Genomic DNA, 22,974 nt, shown 5'->3' on the forward strand with positions numbered 1-22,974 from the left:
GCCTCTCCTACTTGACATAAGGGATAATGTCTATTAAATTGGAGGCAGCAGCAGACTCAAAACTATATGGTCCAGTCAGTGAAATGAGACAAAGACACACTAGATTAGTATGGACTACAAGTGCATCAGCTGCCTTTCATTGATTCATTGTGTCCCAGAAGCGTCTTACCTTTGAGGCTTTGGTTTGGCTTAGACGATCCTTCTGTTCAAAAATCTTGGAGTACCTCTTCAGGTCCTTCTTAATTTGCTGCAACAGAGAACTTATGTCAACCAGTACTAGAGACCACCATAATGTATAAGACAGTGCTACTTCAGGCATGCCTCGGCATACCCAGCATTTTTGCAAGTTTCCTTATGTCTATAAAAAAAACCCTCTCCTCTATCATTTATAGTTTCTCTTCCTTGCTTAGGCCTATAGATACCTTCAGTTTTTCTGTACCTGGGCAACCACTGGAGTTTGGATAGCCAAAGTCTGCTCCTTATCCAAGTTTTCAACAGTCCTCTCTGCTCCTAATACCTTTCCTTCTAGTTGCCTCAGAATGTTCTCCCCCACACTCCCCACACAAAAACAAGTTTGTAATAGGAATAGTGACAACTCAAATTGAGTACTGTTACATACACAGAACCATTTCAACATACAGATTCCTCCAGTGAATTTGTGAACAGCTCTCACATTGCCTTACCACTAAGCAGAGAGAGAAAACTCTACAGCAGTTTTCCATTCCCCAGTTTAAGCCACACCCTTGTGACTAGACCACTCTTGAATTCTCTACACCAATGCCCACACCAGAAGAGTTACACTGAGATACAACACCTTTATCTGATCCTGGCTGAGCAGGGTTGGAGGTCGGGGTCTCCACAGTAGCTGGCAGAACCGGTCTTTATTGTTTTTCTGGAGGAGACGACCCTGGAAGGTCCACAGCCAGTAGGCATTGTCCACCTGGAAAACAGTAAGTGAGAAATCTCACTCATGTCTAAGGGTTTTATACTGCGCTACCCCATTGCCATATATCTGAATGCATTTCATGGAAAAAAATCAACAGGAAAGTCCCTAGTGGGACTCAGAGTCTCTGGAACGTCTAACTTTTCAGGGTGAACACACTGCTTGGGGTAGGTGCGGGTTCCCCCCCCCCCTCTCTTATTTAAACTTTAAGATGAAGGAATGTTCCTCAAAAAAAAAAAAAAAAAAAAAAAAGTTATACTGCTTCAAAAATGAAGCACCTATGAAGTATCCAAAGCAGAGGTATCCACCAGCACTTCCAAGGTATCTGAACTGCAGTAAGAAAGCTCCTGAACTAATCCCAAAGACTAAAAACCTTATACTTGCATATAGAAAAGATACAGTACACTAATTGGAACAACAAGGAAGTAGTTCATTGACACAGGAAAGCAATGAGTTGATATGTGAAATAGGCATGTAAGCGATTACACCAGGAGCTATTACCCACTGACAGATACAAGCAACGCTCTCTCTCTCTCTCTCTCTCTCTCTCTCTCTCTAGTAGTTAACATAGGAAAAGCCAGATTGACCCTCTTAAATACCCAGGGAGACATCACAGCAGAAACTTTAGTACCTTGTGGCTCCACCAGGACACAGATGTCACAATGTATCGGCCTGTAGGATCCCACTCTACATCCGAGGCTGTATAGTGTTCAGCAATATTCATCACGGTGCAGTCTGATGTATCAACAAATGTTAAGGCACCATTCATGCTGCAAAGGCAAACAATGAGGAACAAGATGGAAAAGTGATCCATGCCCGCTGACTTTCCTCCTGTCCCATCCCTCCTTCCCCCCCAAAAAAAAAGATCAGAGGGATCTATACTAGGAGGTGACATTCTTTATGAACACACCCCACAAAATCCCATCAATATTAACAAGATTACTATTTTTTCATTGCTGGTGTTTAAATGGGTTCTCTCAGGGTTTTTAAAATCACACCTGTTTCTTCATATTTTTGTGAACAAACAATGGGGAATAGTTTTAACCCTTGTATCCTTCTAGGCTTAAAGTTCCTTAATATGTTTTTTTCCCCCTCCAAAGTCATAAAGAAACCACATTATGAATGCACTTGGGGTACAGCCAAAATTTCACAACGATGGTGTAAATATGGTTATTTCGGTTGCAAAGAAAGTAAAAAATAAAATAGATTTCTAAATGAGAAGCAGGGCTTTTCCATTAACATGTGTAAAACCTAGTTGTACACAGAATAACCACATTAGTTTTCATAGATTCCAAGGCCAGAAGGCCATTATGATCTGATCTAGTCTGATCTCCTGTATAATACAGGCCATAGAACTTCCCCAAAATAATTCCTAGAGCATATATTTTAGAAAAATCTTAACTCTTGATTTAAAAATAGTCAGAGATGGAGAATCCACCACAAACTGTTCCAATGGTTAATTACTTTCACTGTTAAAATTTTACACACTGAATTGTGTTAAACTTGTTAGACTGAAGAACCCATTGTTAAATATTTGTTCCCTATGTAGGTACTTGTAGACTGTAATCAAGTCACCCCATAACCGTTTCTTTGTGAAGCTAAATAGACTGCGCTCCCTAAGTCTATCACTATCATAGCCGAGTGACAGACACCACTGATATGGTCGACTTAGTGTACCCTCTCTAAACACATGCACATCATTTGAAAGCTTATGATGTCTACTTTAAGATGAAGTATGATAGAACGCTCAAGTGGTGCCATGACCACAGAAACAGGGATAAACAATGACACCATCAACATGTTGAAACGACCACTTTGAAAAATGTGTGTGTTATGACCCTATGTATTATTTCAAGGCATAAAATTGGATTTTTTTGAGGTCTCAGAACATCACAACAATCTAAAAGGATAAAACAAAATAATCAGTTTGTACAGGTGTAACTGAAATGTAACACTGTTGGTGACATTTCTAGTCAACATCATCTTGTCCAGCACGAAGTGTTGAGAGCACATGGATTACCAGCCTTCACAGTTCTGTGCAGTGAAGATTGTTCTGACTACAGACAGCTGATTGTGCAGTGACCCTTTATTAGTAATGGCACAAATAAGGTCTTGTAGAAGTTTAGGTGCCATTGGGCCCTTGAAGAATATGGAAGTAGTTCATCCACATTGCAATGGTGATCCAATATTTGGTTTGCCTATGCACAAAGACATCCAAATCTTTGTTTGCCAAGATGCTCTGCTGACAATCCACTCAGCTATCCCTGTCTGTATGTATGGTGGGTACATTAAACTCTAAAAACATAGCTTTTTGGAGAATTGCTGCATGCCTAGAAAGCAAATTTTCTAATCTTTCTCATGGCTCTTCTCTCAACCTCTCCAGTTTTTCCAACATCCTTCTTGAACTGTGGGGGGTGGGATAGCTCAGTGGTTTGAGCATTGGCCTGCTAAACCCAGGGGTGTGAGTTCAGTCCTTGAGGGGGCCATTTAAGGATCTGGGGCAAAAATCTGTCAGGGAATGGTACTTTGTCCTGCTGTAAAAGCAGGGGACTGGACTCAATGACCTTTCAAGGTCCCTTCCAGTTCTATGAGAGAGGTATATCTCCTTTTAAAAATAAATAAATAAAATAAAAACCTGAACACTGTCACACCAGTGCCAAATACAGAAGTGATAAAACCTCCTTACTCCTACTAGAGATTCCCATTTATACATCCAAGGATTTTAAATAACTGGCTAAGAGAATGGTCTAAGAAAGTTACAACTAACATTAGTATGGTTAATGAAAAGGAAAAATGGTGTGTACAGGGCATTTATAAAGGACATACAAGAAATCTTTACCTTAAGAAGCCATGACCTGAATGCAATCCCTAACTTTTTGAGATCTTATATGACAGAAAGACAGACTTGAGGAAAAAGTGATTGCTCCCTTCAGTATCAGTTATACTTAGGCCCCTTACAAATTCACAGCCATGAGAAAAAACAAAAATCACAACAACCACCACCACCACCACCTCAGATTGTGAAATCTGACTGTTGTGGTGGTGGGGGGGTGTGTCACGGTATTGCCATCCTTACTTCTGTGCTGCCGTCAGAGCATGGCGGCCGAAGAGTGGCAGCTGCTGGCAGTGAGCCCAGCTCTGAAGGCAGCGCTGCCGCCAGCAGCAGCGCAGAAGTGATGGTAGCATATGGTATTGCCACCCTTAATTCTCCACTGCTGCCTGTGAAGGCAGCACAGAAGGTGGCAATACCGTGATCACCCCCTTTCCCCACAGTTTTTCGACCCTATTTTGGGTCAGATCCCCAGTTTGAGAAATGCTGACTTAAGGGCGTTACATGTTTTAAATACATATTCATGATTTATGACAAAGAAATTTAATATTTAAATATGTGTAACCATGAAATTCAAGATGATTTTTAAATGCTATGACTGATTTACCAAAATTGACAGGGCCCCCTAGTTATATTAAAGCCAGAAAAAGCCCTGTTATTTTACCTGAGATTTTGAAAATTCTTATAAAATAAGTCATTTGTATTGCTGCTGGGGGAGAAATCTGAGGGGCTCCCTGAATCAATACATCTTTATATTTAAACTAAGGAAGTAAACAGCTGAAGTGAATTCTAAACTTAGCCAAGAGAACAACATGGTGGGTGAGATTAGAATAACCTCATTCCTCATCTTATATGATAGCAGAAGAGATAGCCAATATAAACACAGGCATCTCATTAGTTGTTTTTATAGACTAAATAAAAATGGATTTTCTGCTAGCCACAGAACAAGAGGTGTTATCTTATCTACTGCACTAACTACCTTTGCTGTAAGGAGGCCAGCTACTTCAGGAAATTAAATTTCAGGCAGAAGAGGGCAAGATGCATATGAAAATACGTAGACGTTACAAACAGGTAAAAATTTATCTTCAAGAAAAACTCAATCACTTGCAAACAAATTAAAATCCATGTAGACCTCGGAAAGGCCAACTGACAGATTATCGTATGTCAAAATTAGATTCTTCCAAACAAAGATAATCCTCTTAATACAAGCAGGTTTTCTACCAGAGAATTGACAGATGGTTAAGATTTTGGCTATTTGTCTTACAGATGTCTTTATACAGTAGTGTGATGAAGACCTTTTTTTAGATCTTTGAGAGCATTACACGGACTTAAAATGAGCTCTCTCTCAGAATGTCAAGTAGTGATACCCACCTTCTCAGGCCAGCCAATACTAAAAACTGCCCTTGTGGACTCCAGAATATCGTATTTGCCTGCTGCTTGTCAAACGTTTCTGAAAGGAAACAGAATTTGTATTTATGGCAACATAAAAACGATGGAAGTCTCCACCCAATGGTATCAAGAAGCTTAGTAGCAACCACACTGACAGGGGCATTCTAGAGAGTCCTCAAAAAGGCACCTCTGAGCTCTGCAATTAACAAACAACATGTCTACTATAGTAGTATTTTAATTGGAAGAATGAAACCCAACATGGATCTGCTCTCACTGATTAAACTGAAAAGAATGGGATGATCAAACATTCAAAAAAAAAAAAAAAAAAAAGTGCATGTGCAGGCAGGGAGAATCAGGAATCCGCAAAACCTTAGCACACAAATTGTACCAATTTAACTAAAATTGTTTAGAAATGGATGTAGTTAAACTGGTGCAACCCCTTATGTGGATACCTCTTTTGGCATCAGAGTGCTTTTTCACAATTTACTTTAAGCTGATTCCTTGCGGACTTAAGTTAAATCAATATAAGGCACTCTTAAACCAAAATGGAGGGCAGGGAGAAGGAGAGAATGTCCAAACTGAGAGAGGGAGGAAATCCTTAAAATATTGGGGAGGAAGTATAGAGAAGGTGAATTAATGGAGAGAGGAAAAGAAGTTTCAAAAATGCATTTTTTGTCCTGTCACAGAAAGGTGGTATTTAACTTTGCCAGCAAAAGGGGTACATTCTGCAGTCAGGCAAGGCAGCAAGATTAATATCTTACCAGTGATCTTTTCAATCCCAACCCCCAGACTCTGAATAAAATGGTAATTTGGCCCTCACTACAGAATAAATTGACACCCCTGCCCTCGGGGCTGTTCTCTCAGCCCCAGACAGCTAGAGTGCAGCATGCTCAAGACATGTTCCCTCCCATGCCCTCTGCCAGGGCCCAGAAGTATCAATCTGTCTATGAAAAAGCAACTGTAAGAAGTCTACAGGGTAAACAGGTTGATACCACCATGTAAAGTGCTTAATGCCTAGATTCCTCCACCTGTACTCCTGCTGTCAACTCTACTTACTGATGAGCTCTATTTTCCCATTGTTTTTGACATGGTAAAAGGAGATAGAAATTCGGGGAGGCTCTCCATGCAATACAGCAAACTTGCTTCCATTTGGTTCCCAGGCAAAGGCTATGATACTTTCTGCAACAGATGTAAAGAAGTGTCAAAACCCAACATTGTACAAAGAGACAAAATTATTGAGTTAAGTCAGTCATGCTCTACACAACTTCAATTCCAAGCAGTTACTGTATACAGGACTGAAGAAATCCTGGATGCGAAGGAGAACATCCATTATGATGAGCAATTTGGTATTAAAGTACAGCAACTGAAGCAGAAAACAGTCTGCCAGGCAGTCTTTTTAGATTAAAAAATAGCTGGGCAAAGAAAGAGAAGTTTGCCACCCAATTGTCCTTCATCTGTTAAGAGCCATTAGTTGTAGCATTTTACACAATATTTTGTCAGTTTATTCACTGATGAATACTGTACGTATAAATACACAACATCAGCAAAATAGCTAGCACATGTATCTCTAGGATTTACCTTTCATTTCTACCACATCCACAGGGACCTGCTTCTCTCTCATTCGGAAGATCTCAAAGTTGGTCACCACACCCTGTGAAAGTCAACAAAAGGTCAAGTATCTAGTATAATAATTGTACAGAAAGTCATTTTAATACAGGACTATGAGGATGACTATGCAACTAGCCTAGTTTAATACTTCAAGATAATAAATCTAGACTCTTTGGTGCTCATTTCCTTAGAGGGTGGAAGATAACACGGAAAGATCACTTATTTCTAAACAGCACCTTTATTAAAATAGGATTTTCTTCAGCAAGTTGTGCGTTAACAAAAAAGGCTTTCTCCAGCACAGAAGTTGAGACTATTTCAAGAGGACAAACGTATGGTAGCTCATGCAGCGTCACCTGTGCGACCAAAACCAGCTGAAACAAATACAACAAATGCTAAAAGAAGGGGGTCAAAAATAAGATAGGCATACTTTCATTGATCTTGCAGAACCCTGATGGATAGTGATGTCAAGTCCAATGCTCATTAAGTGCCCATGGCACCTCACACATAGCCCTTAAAAACTAACTGAAATAATGAGAGGGTTTTGACACCAAGTAATTAATTTGCACATTTCTATCAATCCATATTGAAATGCAAAAACCAAAGCAGAGACAGAATCAGTTTTATGAACACACCTAGGAAGCACATACCTGTGTACCTTTAGGAGTCCTGTCTACCTTCACACACAGATAATCTCCATTCTTTTGCCAATGCAGCTTGCAATCCACCACATTGAATAGGTTCCGCACACGGATTTCTTGTCTGGAGGGGAGCTGCATCAGTGTCACCCTTGCTGGGATATCTTTGTCTTCAGGCACCCAAAACGCAATTATGTTACCCCCTGGAGACCACGAGAAATCCCTACAGGATTGAAAAGAAGGAGACAAGATGTCATAAAAAAAAAGTCCAATTTAGTAATCAGTTAAAGATATGTTGCAGCGTTCTGCGTTACATTTGATACGTTATGGTGAATCAATCAATCAGTTCCCAGGTAGCGTGATACTAAAGCTAGGCTACAGACAGGAATTCTAACTCTAAATTCAAGTGCAATGAGAACGATTAAAAATGAATTTACCAGGACCAGTTTGGTGACCCTGCAGAAAACCCAGGTTTGATTTGCCATTCACAGGTGGACAAGGAGTGATGCAGAAGCAATACATTTACATCTAGGAAAGGCAGAAAGAGTACCTCATCTCATACTGCAGAATCCCAAGTGATTTGGGAGACAGGTTGATAAAATGAGTTACTAAAAGACAACCCATGAAACTATGTTAAAAGTACACTTCTCTCCTACAATCTGTCACACTTAGATTTCTAGCTCCCTTGTTAAAGAAGCTACTTCAGAGATCCCCATTCTCTGAGAAGCCTTTTGGAACCCTTGAAAGGTGAAAAAAGGTCAGTCGTTTCTTTAGGAATCATGATGAGAATCAGAGAATTGTACAATAAGCCCAGCTACCTCAGTGCCAGCAGGTAAAGTATAGTGCACGCTTACTTAAGACTATGGAAGGCCAAATATCAGACAAGATATCCCTTTATTGATGTAATATCCTTAACTTGAGTTAAATGCATTTTGGTTTATCAGGGAGTACCATTCTGCCAACATGCAGCAGGAACATCAAAAGTTAGGTCCTTAGAGCATCAAGCAATTAGATATTTCAGGCATCATTGCTAAGTTCACAAATTGTCACCAACGCATGGAAAGAGAGAAGTAGTAACAAACAGATGTCTTTACTTCTTCCCCATAGGTAGTTTCTCCACAGCTGCAGAACACACAACAGGATCATCGTCAATGAAAGTATAAACATTGACAAGAAACATGCTATCCTATTGAAATTCTAAGTATTAGTTCTATTACTGCACCAAAAGTATAAGAGTTGAAGAGTAATATTATTCCAGTTGACTGACAGCCAACACACACTGACATAGGCATCTTCCTCAGCAAAAGACAGATTAGTGACTCTTTCTGCTGACCACCAATATAGGAAGCAGATGGTTCTGGACTAGATATTAATTCTTCATTGTGTAACCACTACACAAATGCCAAGTTTTCAGTGCAAATAGATATCAGGCTGAAAGCCTGATCCATGACCTAAGAAAAGGGGATGTTCTGGGAAACAGCATTTAACACTCTCCACCCAAAACTACCTCTTATAGAGAGAAAAACTGAAAGAGCTCAGTCTGCTTATCTTTGAGAGGCAAGTTGATTACACTGTATAAGTATCTTCATGGGGAGAAAATACTGGGTACCAAAAGGCTCTTTAATCTAGTGGAGAAAGAACTAACAAGAACCAAATGACCAGAAGCTAAAGTAAAAAACAATTAAATTAGAAATAAGGCACACAGATATGGTTTATTTTAACAGTCAGGGTGATTACCACTGGAACAAACCATCAAGGGAAGTGGATTATCTTTCTTTCGACGTCTTCAAGTCAAGACTACATGCCTTTCTGGGAGATATGTTTTAGTCAGACCCAAGTTGTTGGTCTCAATACAGGGATAACTAGGTGAAATGCAATGGCTTGTAATATATAGGAGGTCATGATCTAATGGTCTCTTCTGGCCTTGAACTCCATGATACTAGAATCCTAACACAATATCTCAAGAATAAAATAAAAGAAAGCAGAACTCTTCACAAGAGAATAAACTCACTTTATCCCGTTGATTTTCAAACTTTTCTTGTCCAGCAAACCCATGGACTGCAAAAAGAGAAAAATCATGAATTTGCAAGTTAGGAATACTTACATACGTAGGTTATTTAAATTAACACCCTTAAGGAGGTAGGGAAATGTCCCCATTTCATCACTACCTGGATATATAGTATAAAACACTTGCCACTCATCCCCATAATCCTAATTCTTGCATTACCCACCTAGTCACCATAACCCTACAAATTAAAAATATGCATTAGGATGAGGCGGCATACTGGAAAATAGAGCAGGTTGCAAGCAACAGTGTTTCCATTAATGGATTTAGGGGGGTTTTCTGGTAGTGATCTGCTGACAAAAGTTGGGAAGTATTAAACAACTATGATACTGTAAGGCTATATTTTCTACATTCCATTAAAAAAAATTAAGTTGCTCTCCTCATCTACTTCCTTCCAACCTTTACTACCTCAGTGGAAAATTAAGGAAGGGGAAGAAGAAGAAAAAAAAAAAAACCCACAACAACCCCTGAACAGTGGGGATGTTGGGAGCCCAAGGAAAAAGAAAGACAAAGAAAGGGGGGGGTTCTCCCCCTTTAATAGGTATTTACTGGAGGGTCAGATATTTCTTTTAAGCAAATTTTTAGCAGAAACCCGTTTAAAAAAAAAAAAAAAAAAAAAGCAGCACTTTAGGTACAGCTGACATTATAAATCAGGTTTTATGTAAAAACGCACTTACAGGTGTTTCATAGATGCTGAGGGTGTCGGATGTCATTCGGGCAAAAAATTTACCATCATGACTCCACCTGAACAAATAAGAGGAAGACGAAGCATCAGATCTATCATGTTACCCCTCTAGTAAGAAGAGGCTAGTCATTTAGTGTGATCTGTCCTCTACTACGGTTACCCAACCTACTTAAAAATAGGCCAATGGGCTGAGCTTTCACAGTGGAACCCTCGCTTCTTCTGTCCAGTTAGGGTATCCCAGATGATTATGGCCTGAGGGTCATCTTGTGTGTCCATTAAAGGGCTGAAGGTCACTAAATACCTACAAAAAGGGGAGAGGGAAAATGACTAGCTTCACTTTTCATATGGTGCAACGATCATTTCAGCACAAATATGCTTTCATCTAATTGTGAGAAGAATCCGCTAAGCAAAGTTCAAGAGGCATGCACTGAAAGAGGACACAGCCAGAATTGGGGAACGGGTAGAGTACAAATACTTTTCTCCAATCCACCCCTACACAAACTAGTGAGGGAGTTGAGGGATGGCTTGAGTACACCTCTACCCCGATATAACGCTGTCCTCGGGAGCCAAAAAAATCTTACCGCGTTATAGGTGAAACTGTGTTATATCGAACTTGCTTTGATTCGCCAGAGTGCGCAGCCCCCCCCGCCCACTGCTTTACCGCGTTATATCCAAATGTGTGTTATATCGGGGTAGAGGTGTATTAGATAGCCACCCAAACACCCCTTTTTAATAGAGGGGAAGCTCTCTAGGAGTAGAGTAGTGGAGAGCCTTATTCACCCACCTCATGAACCAGCAGTTACTATGGGGATGTGGAGCAGTACCACAGTGTTCCTGCATGTTCTGTCCCTTCTCTTTCAAAAGCTAGAGGGGATGAAGCTTTGTCAGCATTTAGATAGACTGTCTGATGAGATCAGTGTTCCCAGCACTCTTTCCAGTACCTTTGTGTGTCAGGGGTGGTGTTAGGCATCCAAACTATGGTATTGCCTCTGGATTCCTCTGGCCAAAAAAACCACCCAATTCAAGCAAGAAACCCACCACGCCTGGGTGTTGTAAAGGGGAAAAACATCATCATCAATGTACGACAACTAATGAGGTACACAGTATAAAACATGATGGCTTGGAGACAAGAATTTACTAGATGGAAGTTTTCAGGGCAGGAACAGGTTTTCCTATTAAGAGCCCAAGCACATCTTAACTACAATAAAAATCTAAAACCAAAGTACTCCCAATAAGTCAATCTTTTCATTCAGAAACACAAGACAGAAGCTTAAGCTTCACAAGAGAAAAATAGGTGAAGCCTTCACAAAACCATTTGCCTGACAATCTCCACAGATGCCATCATAAAACAAAAAGCATAAAGAATTATTCATCTGAAAATTACAACCCTTGAAGATGCTGAAGACCAGAACTCAACTCACAGGCATCACTGACTGAGTTGAGAGAGTGAGAGTGTGTGTGTTAAGGTGCCAACTCACAGGCATCACTGACTGAGTTCAAAGTGTAAGTGTAAGTGTAAGTGTAAGTGTAAGTGTAAGTGTAAGTGTAAGTGTAAGTGTGTTAAGGTGCCTGTACCAGACAAACTGAAGTAAATGAGAAGATTTTATTATTAAATACTGTAGATCATTACTCAGTATTTAAAGAACACAATCCATTTTCCAACTTAAGAAGTAGAAAGTCATGTCAAACAGAATTATGGATACACACAAACATTCTAAAAATATTTAATGAAAAAAGGCAGCAATTCCAAAGAGCAGAGAAATGAAGATTGAAAACCCATGATACCTAAAAGTAGATAAGGCAGAATAAACATGCTTGGTGTTCTGTTCCCTAAGGCGTTCTCTCAAACTGCTTTTATACCATACCTTTCACAAGGTGAGAAGTCGATAAGCTGTACCCCTTGGTGACTGAACCTCTGAATCTGTTTGAACTTCTCTCCTCCCCATAGAGCAATGCCTCTCTGATGGAATGTAGCCAGGTAAGTACCTTTTGGGGACCAGCGTACATAGGTTTCCGTCCACCGCTGCAGATAAAGTGTACAGTATACATCAGAGCTGAATTACATTCAGAAGACTCTCAGTATGTGCAGTTTGTAGCTTCACTCTCCCTCAAGTAATCCAGCAGCCACCATTCACACAAGCTTAAACATGACTGGAGTGCAATTCTTATTTCCTTAGTCTGATTGTTTCCTGGAAAATGCCTTTGAATGAAACTTCAAGTTTCAAACACTCACTAACCAGAAGAATAAAACTAGTGAGCTAGAGGTGGATGGTAGTGGGAAGCCTTCAGCAGTGTCCAGCGCTAGTGAGAAGCTCAGCATGCCACTTGTTCTCTGACTACTGGGAAGGGTGTGTTTTAATCTTCCTAACAAAACGTAGCTCCTGAACCTCACCTAGTGTGAGGGAAAAAGGCATCTTCTATATGAACCTTGGTTAATAAGCATCTGGTGATTTGGAATAATGTTCACCACCCCCAAAATCAATTTCTCCCTACTTCTTGCCTTCCCCTAACCATAACCGAGGAGCTCCTGGTCATCAAAAAAATCTTGTTGAGGTCTCCTTCCCTGGCCTCTAGAGCAGATGACATGTGAGCTGCTGGTGATGGACTGCCTCCAGTACCACGCCTACCACAAATCTTCAGTGCTCCTTCTCTCAGCAGAGACACAATAAGAGGAGCTAGGGAGTAGCATGCACTCGACAGCAGTAAACTCCCACTCACCACTGATGTGCAAAATCAGAGTTTGACAGATCTCTGCTCATCTACATCTTTTGATCCGAACATCTTAGTCTGATTTTTATCATCCCTAATTTATAGATAGGGAGGTTAATTGAAATCACAGCAAGGTAGTAGTAGTAGTAGACCAACTCAGTTCACATTCAACTTTATTTCCTTTCTAAAACAGGCAACCCTGCCTCTAAATGAATGACATTATCTCCTTTAGAAGATTAAAAACAAAACAAACAAAAGTACTCTGAACAGCAGGAAATGGAGAAGTTGTTTTCATCAAAGAAAGTGAGTGTTACAACTCTATTCTGCACATCCCAGCACACAACAATTGAACAAGATAGTTATGTCACTACTGCCCCAGTTTCCTGAGTTCACCACTTTTTCAGAGCCTTAATGACCATATTGCATTTGGAATATGCAGCTGTTCTTTCAGGGACACTCACTGGTCTTTCTTCAATTGCGACTGGTTCCTTTGCATCATTCCAATAGATGCAAGTGCGGTCTCCTGACTCAAAGATCACACTGTATTGATCCCTACAGTCTGGGTCCTCCAACCAGTAGCGAAGATTCCCCTAAAAACAGAGTCAGGAGCTAAGGAAGCAAATTCTCAAAAATACCATATTCATGCTCCAGGATGAAAATTCTATTTTATGAGCACATGATAATAAAAACCAAAGATAATTACAAGCCACAAGTTATTTAACTACAGATTTCAGCAATTTAATTCTCTAGCTATTTTGGCTTAAATTTTGGAAAAACACATTAGCAATTTGAAATATCAGGACCTCATTTCCCTCTTTGCCCAAGAACTATGGCAAGTTCTTTGGATGAACTGCAGCTCTCCATCATGGGGAAGATAATTCTTAAACAGTAGCAGCGGTCACTATGAAAGCAACATAGCTTTGTTCTGTATTTTTTGTATGAATGCCACAACAATAAGGAGTTTTAGAACGTGGAATATTTTAATTCAAAGCTTCGTGTAACATATCCGTTTCATCTTTCAAACAAAGAAACAAAAACATACCAAGTCTTTAAATGGCTGTTTCTCTGGGATGTCCCATTCTTCACTGATTATCATGTATCTAGAAGAGTGATTTGATCAGTTACACATATTACAGATGCCTTTGATCAGAAGTAGGCTACAACATGATCTTTAGGAATAAAGACGAGAGAACATGATGGCTACACTCACTTGTCAAAATCAGTGAAAAGGTTGACTCTGAAAGTGTGCTGCTTGTCCAACTTGTATCCATCTGCATTTTTCACAGCATCCACTGCATGTGCTGGGGACATGTATTCCAGGAAAATATACCTAAGATAAAAGAGATAAATGTGATTACTCAGTAGCAACCTGCCTGTAGTCAGCATTAGCCATATGGTGGGCAAATTAACTGAAAAGCTAGTACTCAATCCAGAAGGCAAGATTGAAGAAGTTGCCAGTTCTGGTATAGGAGAAGGCAATTAATCTCCACTTTGCTCATATAAGTATTTTTCTTAATCATATATACATGACTTGGATCAAATTTTTCTGTGCCTTCTTGAAACTGCGTGGAACAGATTATGAAGGCATATTCACACACAGCAGAACTGCAATAAGTGCTACCATCAGGTAGATGGGTAAGCAGCTCTTCCCATTAGAATGGCAGGACATGTTTGAGAAGTGAGCAAATTCAGAGAGATACATAAAACTTTTCATTCATATGTTCTGGGCCCTCAAAATACAACTACTACTCTCCACCAATGTTCCCTCTAATTTTTATATCCATGTGCGGAATTAATTTTGTCACGTGCACCAATATGGAGTTGTGTGTGGCGAAGGTGGGGCCGAAGGGTTCAGAGTGTGGGAGGGGGCTCAGGGCTAGGGCAGAAGGTTGGGGTGCGGGCTCCGGCTGGGGTCAAGGATGACAGGTTTGGGGTGCAGGCTGCCCCAGGGCCAGGGGAGAGGCACCTCTCCCTGGCCGTGGCCCTGCACACCCACTACCTCTCTCCTCTCCAGTCCAGGCCCCTGTGGCTGCACAGCCCTTGATAGCCTGCTGTGTAGCCACACAGCTTAGAGGGAATTTAGCTCTCCACTTCAAAACAAAATTATAATCAAACTCCTCCTTTCCAAGTGGAGTCCAGTCTGTAACTTAGAAGAAGCCAGAATTCATGGAACAGTGGACATAGGACCTAATAATGTCCCACAGAAAATGATTTTCAAGGTACCTGGATTTGTTTTGTAGAGTTTATCCTGACTGAGCTGAAAGCCCTCCAGCCCACAGGAATTATTCCAGCCCTACAACTCTAGAAAGCATATACTGAATATTTTGACAACAAATTACATTCTCTCATCTGCCATATTAGGTCTCCAAACCCCAAAGAGAAATATGCTACTCTCCAGCCACCTTAACAGTCTCACTGAGCTGAAATCTGGGATAGTGATAATCAGAAGAGAAAAAATAGCAAGTAACTCAGTATTGCAAAACAACAACAAAAATACCACCACCCAAAGTCTGTAATTACCTTCCCCCAAGCCCAAGATGTTTGTTACCCATTTGTTCAACATGACTACATCTATTTTCCTATACAGCTGTAGTCTAGGAAACAATTAAGCCCTTCAGTGTCCTCAGGATCTTGTGTCTATATCACTGAGATAGCATGCCAAAGTGCCTCTATGGACATCATCCTATTCTGTTATGTCAATGTCAGAATTTTAGCCCACAAATGTCTATTAGCATTCAAAGGATTACCCTGAACAATGTTTCAATCCCATTTACAGCAGGAGTTCTCATTACTCACCCCTTTGTCTTCCCATCTGCTTCTGGGTAAAATTCATTGGTAATTTTCCCAAACTTGGAAAAGATTTTGTGAATAACATTCTTCAGTTTCTCAAGACGGTCTGGTCCAACTTGGGGAACATTATCCACTACAATTACTGAATCGATTCCATCTGCCTCCTGTGGCTGGTCTTTTAGCACATCACCAAGTAATTCTGCAAAGAGAAAGAGGGAAAAACTCAGCACCAATCTCTGGATTGAATGGGGAAGGGAGGAAAGAGATGAGAATTCAATAGCTAGTTACCTACACCCTTCTCAAACACCTTTAAAAAGTTCAGGAGTAACTGAAAGCTGTATGGAACACTGAGCTTGACTGAGTTTAGTAAAACGTTACCAAAATCCCCCCCGGCCCCACACCATTTTAACATAGGTGTACTCTACTAGGACATGCTCGCTATAGGGCACAATTTCCTGAAGATCACAGATGCTAGCTTGACATGACAGACCAAGTTCCATTGTTTCTCTGGGAAAGATCTCAATACTTTATATTTAAAAAGACACTGTCCTACAAGTCCCCCAAATTGCTCATGAATCAGAACACAACAACAGTTACCCACAAACCCACACTGAACTAAATGCTGACATCAAGAAAGAAAGAATTTTGACATCACCTTTCCTCCCACATCAAAAAAGTCTTAGCATGATTCTCCATTGGAAGCCCTGTATGTTGTAGCATCACTGTAATTACGGTTGGGAAGTCATGCTCATTCTAAGCCTTTAATTAGAACTTCGGAGATGATGCATGGGGGGGAGGAGCACGTATGTCCCCCTCCCCCCCAGATTTCTGCCAAGCAGGGTTCACACCAGAAGGTGGCCAGCAGCAGCCTTTCAGCACTGTGCTGGCAGGAAGGGATGGGAGCTGCTTCCAGCTGGGGTGGGGCCAGGGATGAGGGGCTTGGGGTGCAGGAGGGGGCTCTGGGTTTGGGGAGGTAGGGGCACTGGCTTACCTCAGGTGGCTCCCAGTCAGCGGCGCACCGGGACTAAGGCAGGCTGCCTGCCCTGGCACCGTCCATGCTGCGCCCCAGAAGCGTCCAGCACCTAGATGGGGGAAGGAGGCGCCACATGCTGCTCTCGCCCACTGGCGGCACCACCACCCCAGCTTCCATTGGCCGAAGTGTGGAGCCGATGCTCGGGGCAGGGCCAGCGTGCGGATCCCCGTGGCCCCCCTGCTCAGGAGCCGTACCTGCTGGTCACTTCCGGGATGCAGCCTGGTGCCAGGACAGGTAGGGACTAGCCTGCCTTAGCACCACCAACCGGACTTTTAACGTCCCGGTCGGTGGTGCTGACCGGAGCCGCCAGGGTCCCTTTTCGACCAGGTGTTCCAGTCAAAAAGCAGATCCCTGGTCACCCTATATGGAAGTGAGGAAAATTTGTTAAACCATTTTAAGCATGTGGCAACTGAATGTGTCTTCTCAACCCTCTTGACATTCTGACAGGTCATCCGTATCCTGCAAACCCTCCTAGCCCCTCTCCTACAACACCCTTTAAATTGTCTGAGAAAAAGCTTAGCTGGTAGGATGGTACAGTGAATCTGTGCTTCAAGTTTCTATTTGGAAGAGGAAGTTAAAAGCAAAATAGTCTTACTCTAATATTATGGTTGAGGTTTTACATATACAGAAGTCAGGAAATTCAGAGGTATAGTTCCTACAGAATGGACACTACAAATTTAGTTCTCACTAGGGAGACAGTGGTAGTTCAAGCTATAACTGAACTTCTATTCTAATCCTCCATTTTCACACACATATATTAAGGCATAAACATTATGTATGTGCAACGTATCCAAGGTACAATTGCTCTGGGAACCATAACTTTCACATGCACATAAGTCACAGAGCCTCAACAACAATGTTGCATTCCTGTAGTTTTTCCATTTCATATAATGCAAGTCGGATTTCTGGGTATCTAATTCTAGGAGTGTCTAGTATATCTGCTTTACCTAGCAAAGCCCAAGATTTATAAACAGTGCATCCCATTACCTCGTTATACTATAAGACAGAAAAATATCTCCTTCAGTTTTACCAAGGGTTCTAGTTATGCTATCTATCTGACTGAGTGGAACAAAGTCTATTGATGAAAAGGCTAAATAGGGGCAGGAAAAGGAGATCTGGAAACAGCAGAGCAGAAATAATTCTGACAATCCTGGTTCCTTCACATACTCAAATGATTATCTGAATTCAATCAATTTATGCCTGTAATTTCCAAAAAAGATGAATCATTGCAAAAAACAACTAAAAATTATAGCTCATACAGAAAAAAGAGATAGGTGTCATTTCACTTTTGAAATGCAATTTAAAGATGCAGTCTGGAGAGTCAGACTGTGTAGACAGCATTCAGAGATCAGGAAGATTTAATAAGCACCATGAAAACACTTAAATACCAGAAAACATTACAAGGTGCTGGTAGTGCTTAGAGCTTTAACCACCAGCTTTTGCCAGTTGTCTAGTAACTGACGTGATCAGAATTTTTGAATTATTTACCCAGAGGCTGAAACTGGGAAAGAAAAAAAAAAAAAAAAAAAAAAAAAAGAGGACAGTGTTGGGAAATATCTGGCATTGATAAATGCTTACTCAATTTCACCCAATCAGAAAACAGAAAATTAGGCCGTGTGTTATTTTTAATTTAGTGAATATACAATTAAGTTGTCTGTTAAGCCTGCTATAGTTTGTTCCAAACTGTTCAGGTTTATGCATAACATTACCAAGATTACACAGGACTGACAGTTACTATACAGTTTTTGGCAAACTGTGTTAGCACCACAGTATTATTATAATGAAGGGTAGATAAATGCAAGTTATTTTTTTGCTTCTTTATGAGGCAAGAAGTCTAAACTCAGATTCCAAGGCCAAAAGGGACCATTGTGATCATCTCGTCTTACCTCCTGTATAATACAGGACACAGAACTACCCCAAAATAATTCCTAAAGCATATCTTTTTGAAAAACATCCCATCTGTATTCAAAATTCACCAGTGATGGAGAATCCACCATGACCCTTGGTAAATTGTTCCAATGGTAAAGTACCCTCCCTGTCAAAAATGTACACACTGTTTTCAATCTGAATTTGTCTAGCTTCAATTTACTGCCACTGGATATTATATCTTTCTTTCTCTGTTAAATTGAAGAGCCCATTATTAAATATTTGTTCCACATATAGATACTTATAAACCAGCCAAGTAACCCCTTAACCTTCCCTTTGTTAAATTAGACTCCAAGAGCTCAATCTATTTATCACTAAAAGGCCTATTTTCTTATTCATTAATCATTTTTGTGGCTTTTCTCAGAACCCTTACCAATTTATCAACATCCTTCTTAAATTGTGGGCACCTGAACCAGACAGTATTCCTGCAGCAGTCACACCAGTGCCAAATACAGTGATAAAATAACCTCTCTAGTCCTACCTGACATTCCTGTTTATCCATTCTAGGATCACATTAACTCTTTTTGACAACAGTGCAGTCCTGGGGGAATTCTGCACCACTGTGCATGCGCAGAATTCATGTCCCTCAGCAGAATTTACTTCCCCACAGAACATGATGGGGAAGCAAAGGAAAGCCACACAGGGTCGGGGGCAGGGCTAGTGATGCCAATGCGCATAGTTTTTTGGGGGGGAAATTGCCCCCCAAATAAAGGCAAGGCGTGTGTGTGGGGGGGGGGGGGGGCGATCATATGGGGTCACGTGCCACTGCTTCCACCATTTCTGTGAGCGCAGAGCCGCCCAGCTGAAGGAGTGTGCGGCTCAGCTCTGCTAACTCTGCAGCTGGATGCCACCTCCTGGGTCCTAGTGCCGGTCATGCTCCCTTTCTGTGTGTTGGGAGCCATCCTGTTATCTGTACAAAAGTGAGGGCCTGCAGTGGGGCAGGGCAAGGAGGGGCGGGGGGAAATGAGGGAAGGAGGATGGGATGTGGAAGAGAAAGGGATGTGGGAAGTGGGAGCCCAGCATGTGGCGTTCTCTTGGCAGTAGCTGCTGGGGATCCCCAGTAAAGCAGGCCCATCAAACCCCCACCCCCCCTGCACCTGGACCACCCCGATGAACCACACACACATCTGGACTCCCACCCTACTGAGTCCTAAGCAACTACACCTGGATCCCCACTCCCCCAGCACCTGGACCCCCCCGTGAAGCCCCCTCCTCCTATGCCTAGACCCCTGCCCCCTATGAGCCCCAACCACCTGCACCCAGAACTCCCCCAATGAGTGTGTCTGAATCCCCTACTGAACTGCCTTCACCCAGATTTCCCCATACAGAATCCTCTCATCCCACACCTGGATCCCCCCCAACATTAGAGTCCAGCTGGGCGGAGCCTGCCTGCCCACACCTGGAGTGGAGGGGCAGGCTCATCCCTTGTGCTACGTTAGGGTCAGGTGCAGCAGGGTGGTCTCCCACCTCCATGCAGCCAGTGGCCTGTGCTCCCCCACTGCCATGCTGGAGCCTCCACATTTATGTATTGACAAAATCTGTAGAATTTTAAAATATCATGCACAGAAATTTTATTTCGTTGGCACAGAATTCCCTCAGGAGGGACAGTGTCACATTGGGAGCTCATGTTCAGTTGATTATGCCCCACGGCCCTCAAATCCTTTTCAGTCATTTCTTCCCAGGACAGAGTCCCCCATCCTGTAAGTATGGCCTATATTCTTTGCTCCTAGCTGTATACCATTTACATTTAGCTGTATTAAAACGCACATTATTTGCTTGTGCCCAGTCTATCAAGTGATCCAGATGTCACCAGATTCAGAGCACTGTCTTCACTATTTACCACTCCCCAATTTGTGTGTCTTCTGCACACTTCATCACTGATGATTTTGTGTTTTCTTCCACATCGTTGATAAAAATGTAAATAGCATAAGGCCAAAAACTGATCCCTGTGGGACCCCGCTGGAAAAAAACACCCACTTGATGATGATTCCCCATTTATAAAAAACACTGAGATCTATCAGTCAGTTTTTAATCCATTTAATGTGCGCCATGGTAATTTTATATGATTCTAGTTTTTTTTGTTTGGTTGCTTTTTTTTTTTTAAATCAAAATGTCATGTGGCAACAAGAACATAAGAACAACCATACTGGGTCATACAAGTAGTCCATTCAGCCCAGTATCCTGTCTTCCAACAGTGGCCAATGCCAGGTGCTTTAGAGGGAATAAACAAAACAGGTAATAATAAAGTGATCGATCCCCTCTAGCCCATTCCCAACTTCTGGCAAAGAGAAGCTAGGGACACTTCGGAGCATGGTTTTTCATCCCTGCCCATCCTGGCCAACAGCCATTGATGGACCTATCCTCCACGAACTTATCTAGATCTTTTTTGAACAAGTCAGCCACCACTAATTTTGGATAAAGAATGCATTTGTTAAAAGATTAGACACATGTCCCCTTCAATTCAGGTGTTAGAGATCACAAAACAACCCTGAGACCCTGCAGAGGTCCTCCAGTGGAACCTGGGGAGATTAGATAACATTAAAATAGGTAACCTTAAATTTTTTTATTTTTTTTAAACGATCTACTATCCGAGTAACAACTAGGATAAGTGAGGAAAGGTTAGAGAGCAACCCCACCTTCCCTTTTCCATTTTGTTGTCTTTGCACACTTGACAGCAGTATGCATAGTCTATGTCACTGTTTCTGCTGCATAGTCAGTTTCTCCTGTTTGTGTTGGGATTTTAAAAACAGAGGAAAGAAACATTCAAAATACACACAACTGTAAAACTATAAATTGCCAGGAGGAATCACAGCATAGGTGAACTACATTAAAACTATTTCTAAATAATTGTTGAAACCAACTACAGTCAAGTTGATAGTACCTATTTAAAAATGACAGATTATATATTTAACAAATTTCAGGATCTCTCAAATATGCATACTACCCATATTGCTATACATGTCAGAAACCTAGACCCTGCTACAGGCAGACTTGGAGACGCTAGAGGCATTCTATATGGGCTGTCAGTACCGAATCCTGAGTAAAAAAAAATACGGTTTGACATTGTGCAAGATGTCACAATCTCACAAAGACCTAGCCTCCCTTCACTCATCATATCCAAAAGTGGCATTGCATGCTTTTCAGCCATGTCACCAAGATGGACAAAAGCATCCCAGGACACTGTGCGCTCTCCAATTTCCACGGACATAAGGGGTGCACATACTGACCCTACCTGTCTTGCCTGTGGTGCCACCCCAGAGACACAACAGTCCTTAGTAGACTGTGCACTGTATCAACTAGCGTGACCATGGGCAATGGCATCACACTCGGCATTGTGTAGCGAATTTCTCAGAGCTTAATCCTATGACTCAGTGAATTTCTGGGGCAGCATGTAAGAGAACATATTAGCGTTGTGAACACTGACAAGAAGAGAAACAGTACTTCACAAGTCTCTTGGCAAGTCACTACATGGTAGGCCCTTAGGATCTTTAAATTTTGCTTGATCTTTTCCCAGTAAGTTATTTATGTGGTCTTATCCTGCTGATAGCCCACAGCTGACACAGAAGCATGTTTAGCAGTTAATTCCTCCTCACATAGAGGTCTGGGGCAGTGACCATCTTTTTGTTATGTTTGTGCAATGCATAGTACAGTGGAATCTTGGTCCATGACTAGGGCTCCTAAACACCACCATCACCAGTCTGAATACTACTTGCTTTTAAGGTAACATTTACATTTAGAAAGGGGTCTACTGTATTGCTGACAATGGCGATCAGCAACAGGTCCCCTATGATGGGCCAGTTGCCAAAACTGATTTAACTGCTATTGAGTGAAATCAAGATCATCCTCCACGGATTCTCAAATCACATTTTCTGCAGTGGTGTTGAAAATAGGTTCACCTAGTTTACATTACCTCTTAGTTCAGGACAAACTGATGCAGATGACTACTGTCAGAAACAAATTAATTTTCTAGTGCATACAGGGCTCTCAGGATGAACATCCAGAGTTTGCAATACCATTCTCCTAGTAGCCAAGACAGCAAAATACATGAAAGACATGGAAGTGTAATCACTCTTGTCTGGGATTTAGGTGTTGGTAGTTTAGTTTGTAGACACTTCAGGCCCCAGAGTGAAAGAAGGAATTTTGAAATCTCTGCAGGGACATGACAGCTAACCAGAGAGGATGAATTTTAATCAAACACCAATGTGTTATTTACAGTATTTTTCCTTGCCTTAGCAAGAATTTATATATTATATATAATAAAAACAGAAATGGAAGCATTTCCCAACAAGAAGTGACAGACCAAAGGCCAAAGAAGAGAAACTCCACTGAGAAGAAATGCAAGACATGTTTATGATCAGACA

General features: G+C 41.4%; 1 protein-coding gene across 1 annotated transcript in view; it reads right to left on the bottom strand.

The window, feature by feature from the left end:
* The window catches only part of EIF3B (eukaryotic translation initiation factor 3 subunit B), a 30,764-nt gene that overhangs the window by 4,114 nt on the left and 3,676 nt on the right, over nucleotides 1-22,974 (bottom strand). The window contains exons 2-16 of the mRNA XM_024215051.2: nucleotides 15,661-15,853; nucleotides 14,075-14,194; nucleotides 13,907-13,964; nucleotides 13,326-13,454; nucleotides 12,021-12,178; nucleotides 10,325-10,456; nucleotides 10,148-10,214; nucleotides 9,417-9,463; nucleotides 7,418-7,628; nucleotides 6,741-6,813; nucleotides 6,219-6,341; nucleotides 5,145-5,223; nucleotides 1,575-1,713; nucleotides 815-940; nucleotides 170-247 (exon numbers count right to left, since the gene is read on the bottom strand). Of these exons, the coding sequence (XP_024070819.1) occupies nucleotides 170-247; nucleotides 815-940; nucleotides 1,575-1,713; nucleotides 5,145-5,223; nucleotides 6,219-6,341; nucleotides 6,741-6,813; nucleotides 7,418-7,628; nucleotides 9,417-9,463; nucleotides 10,148-10,214; nucleotides 10,325-10,456; nucleotides 12,021-12,178; nucleotides 13,326-13,454; nucleotides 13,907-13,964; nucleotides 14,075-14,194; nucleotides 15,661-15,853 (1,733 nt within the window). The remainder of the gene's footprint in view (nucleotides 1-169; nucleotides 248-814; nucleotides 941-1,574; nucleotides 1,714-5,144; nucleotides 5,224-6,218; nucleotides 6,342-6,740; nucleotides 6,814-7,417; nucleotides 7,629-9,416; nucleotides 9,464-10,147; nucleotides 10,215-10,324; nucleotides 10,457-12,020; nucleotides 12,179-13,325; nucleotides 13,455-13,906; nucleotides 13,965-14,074; nucleotides 14,195-15,660; nucleotides 15,854-22,974) is intronic.

Source organism: Terrapene carolina, unplaced genomic scaffold (genome assembly GCF_002925995.2).
Source record: "Terrapene carolina triunguis isolate 2854851 unplaced genomic scaffold, T_m_triunguis-2.0 Scaffold93, whole genome shotgun sequence".
Taxonomy (NCBI): Eukaryota; Metazoa; Chordata; order Testudines; family Emydidae; genus Terrapene; species Terrapene triunguis.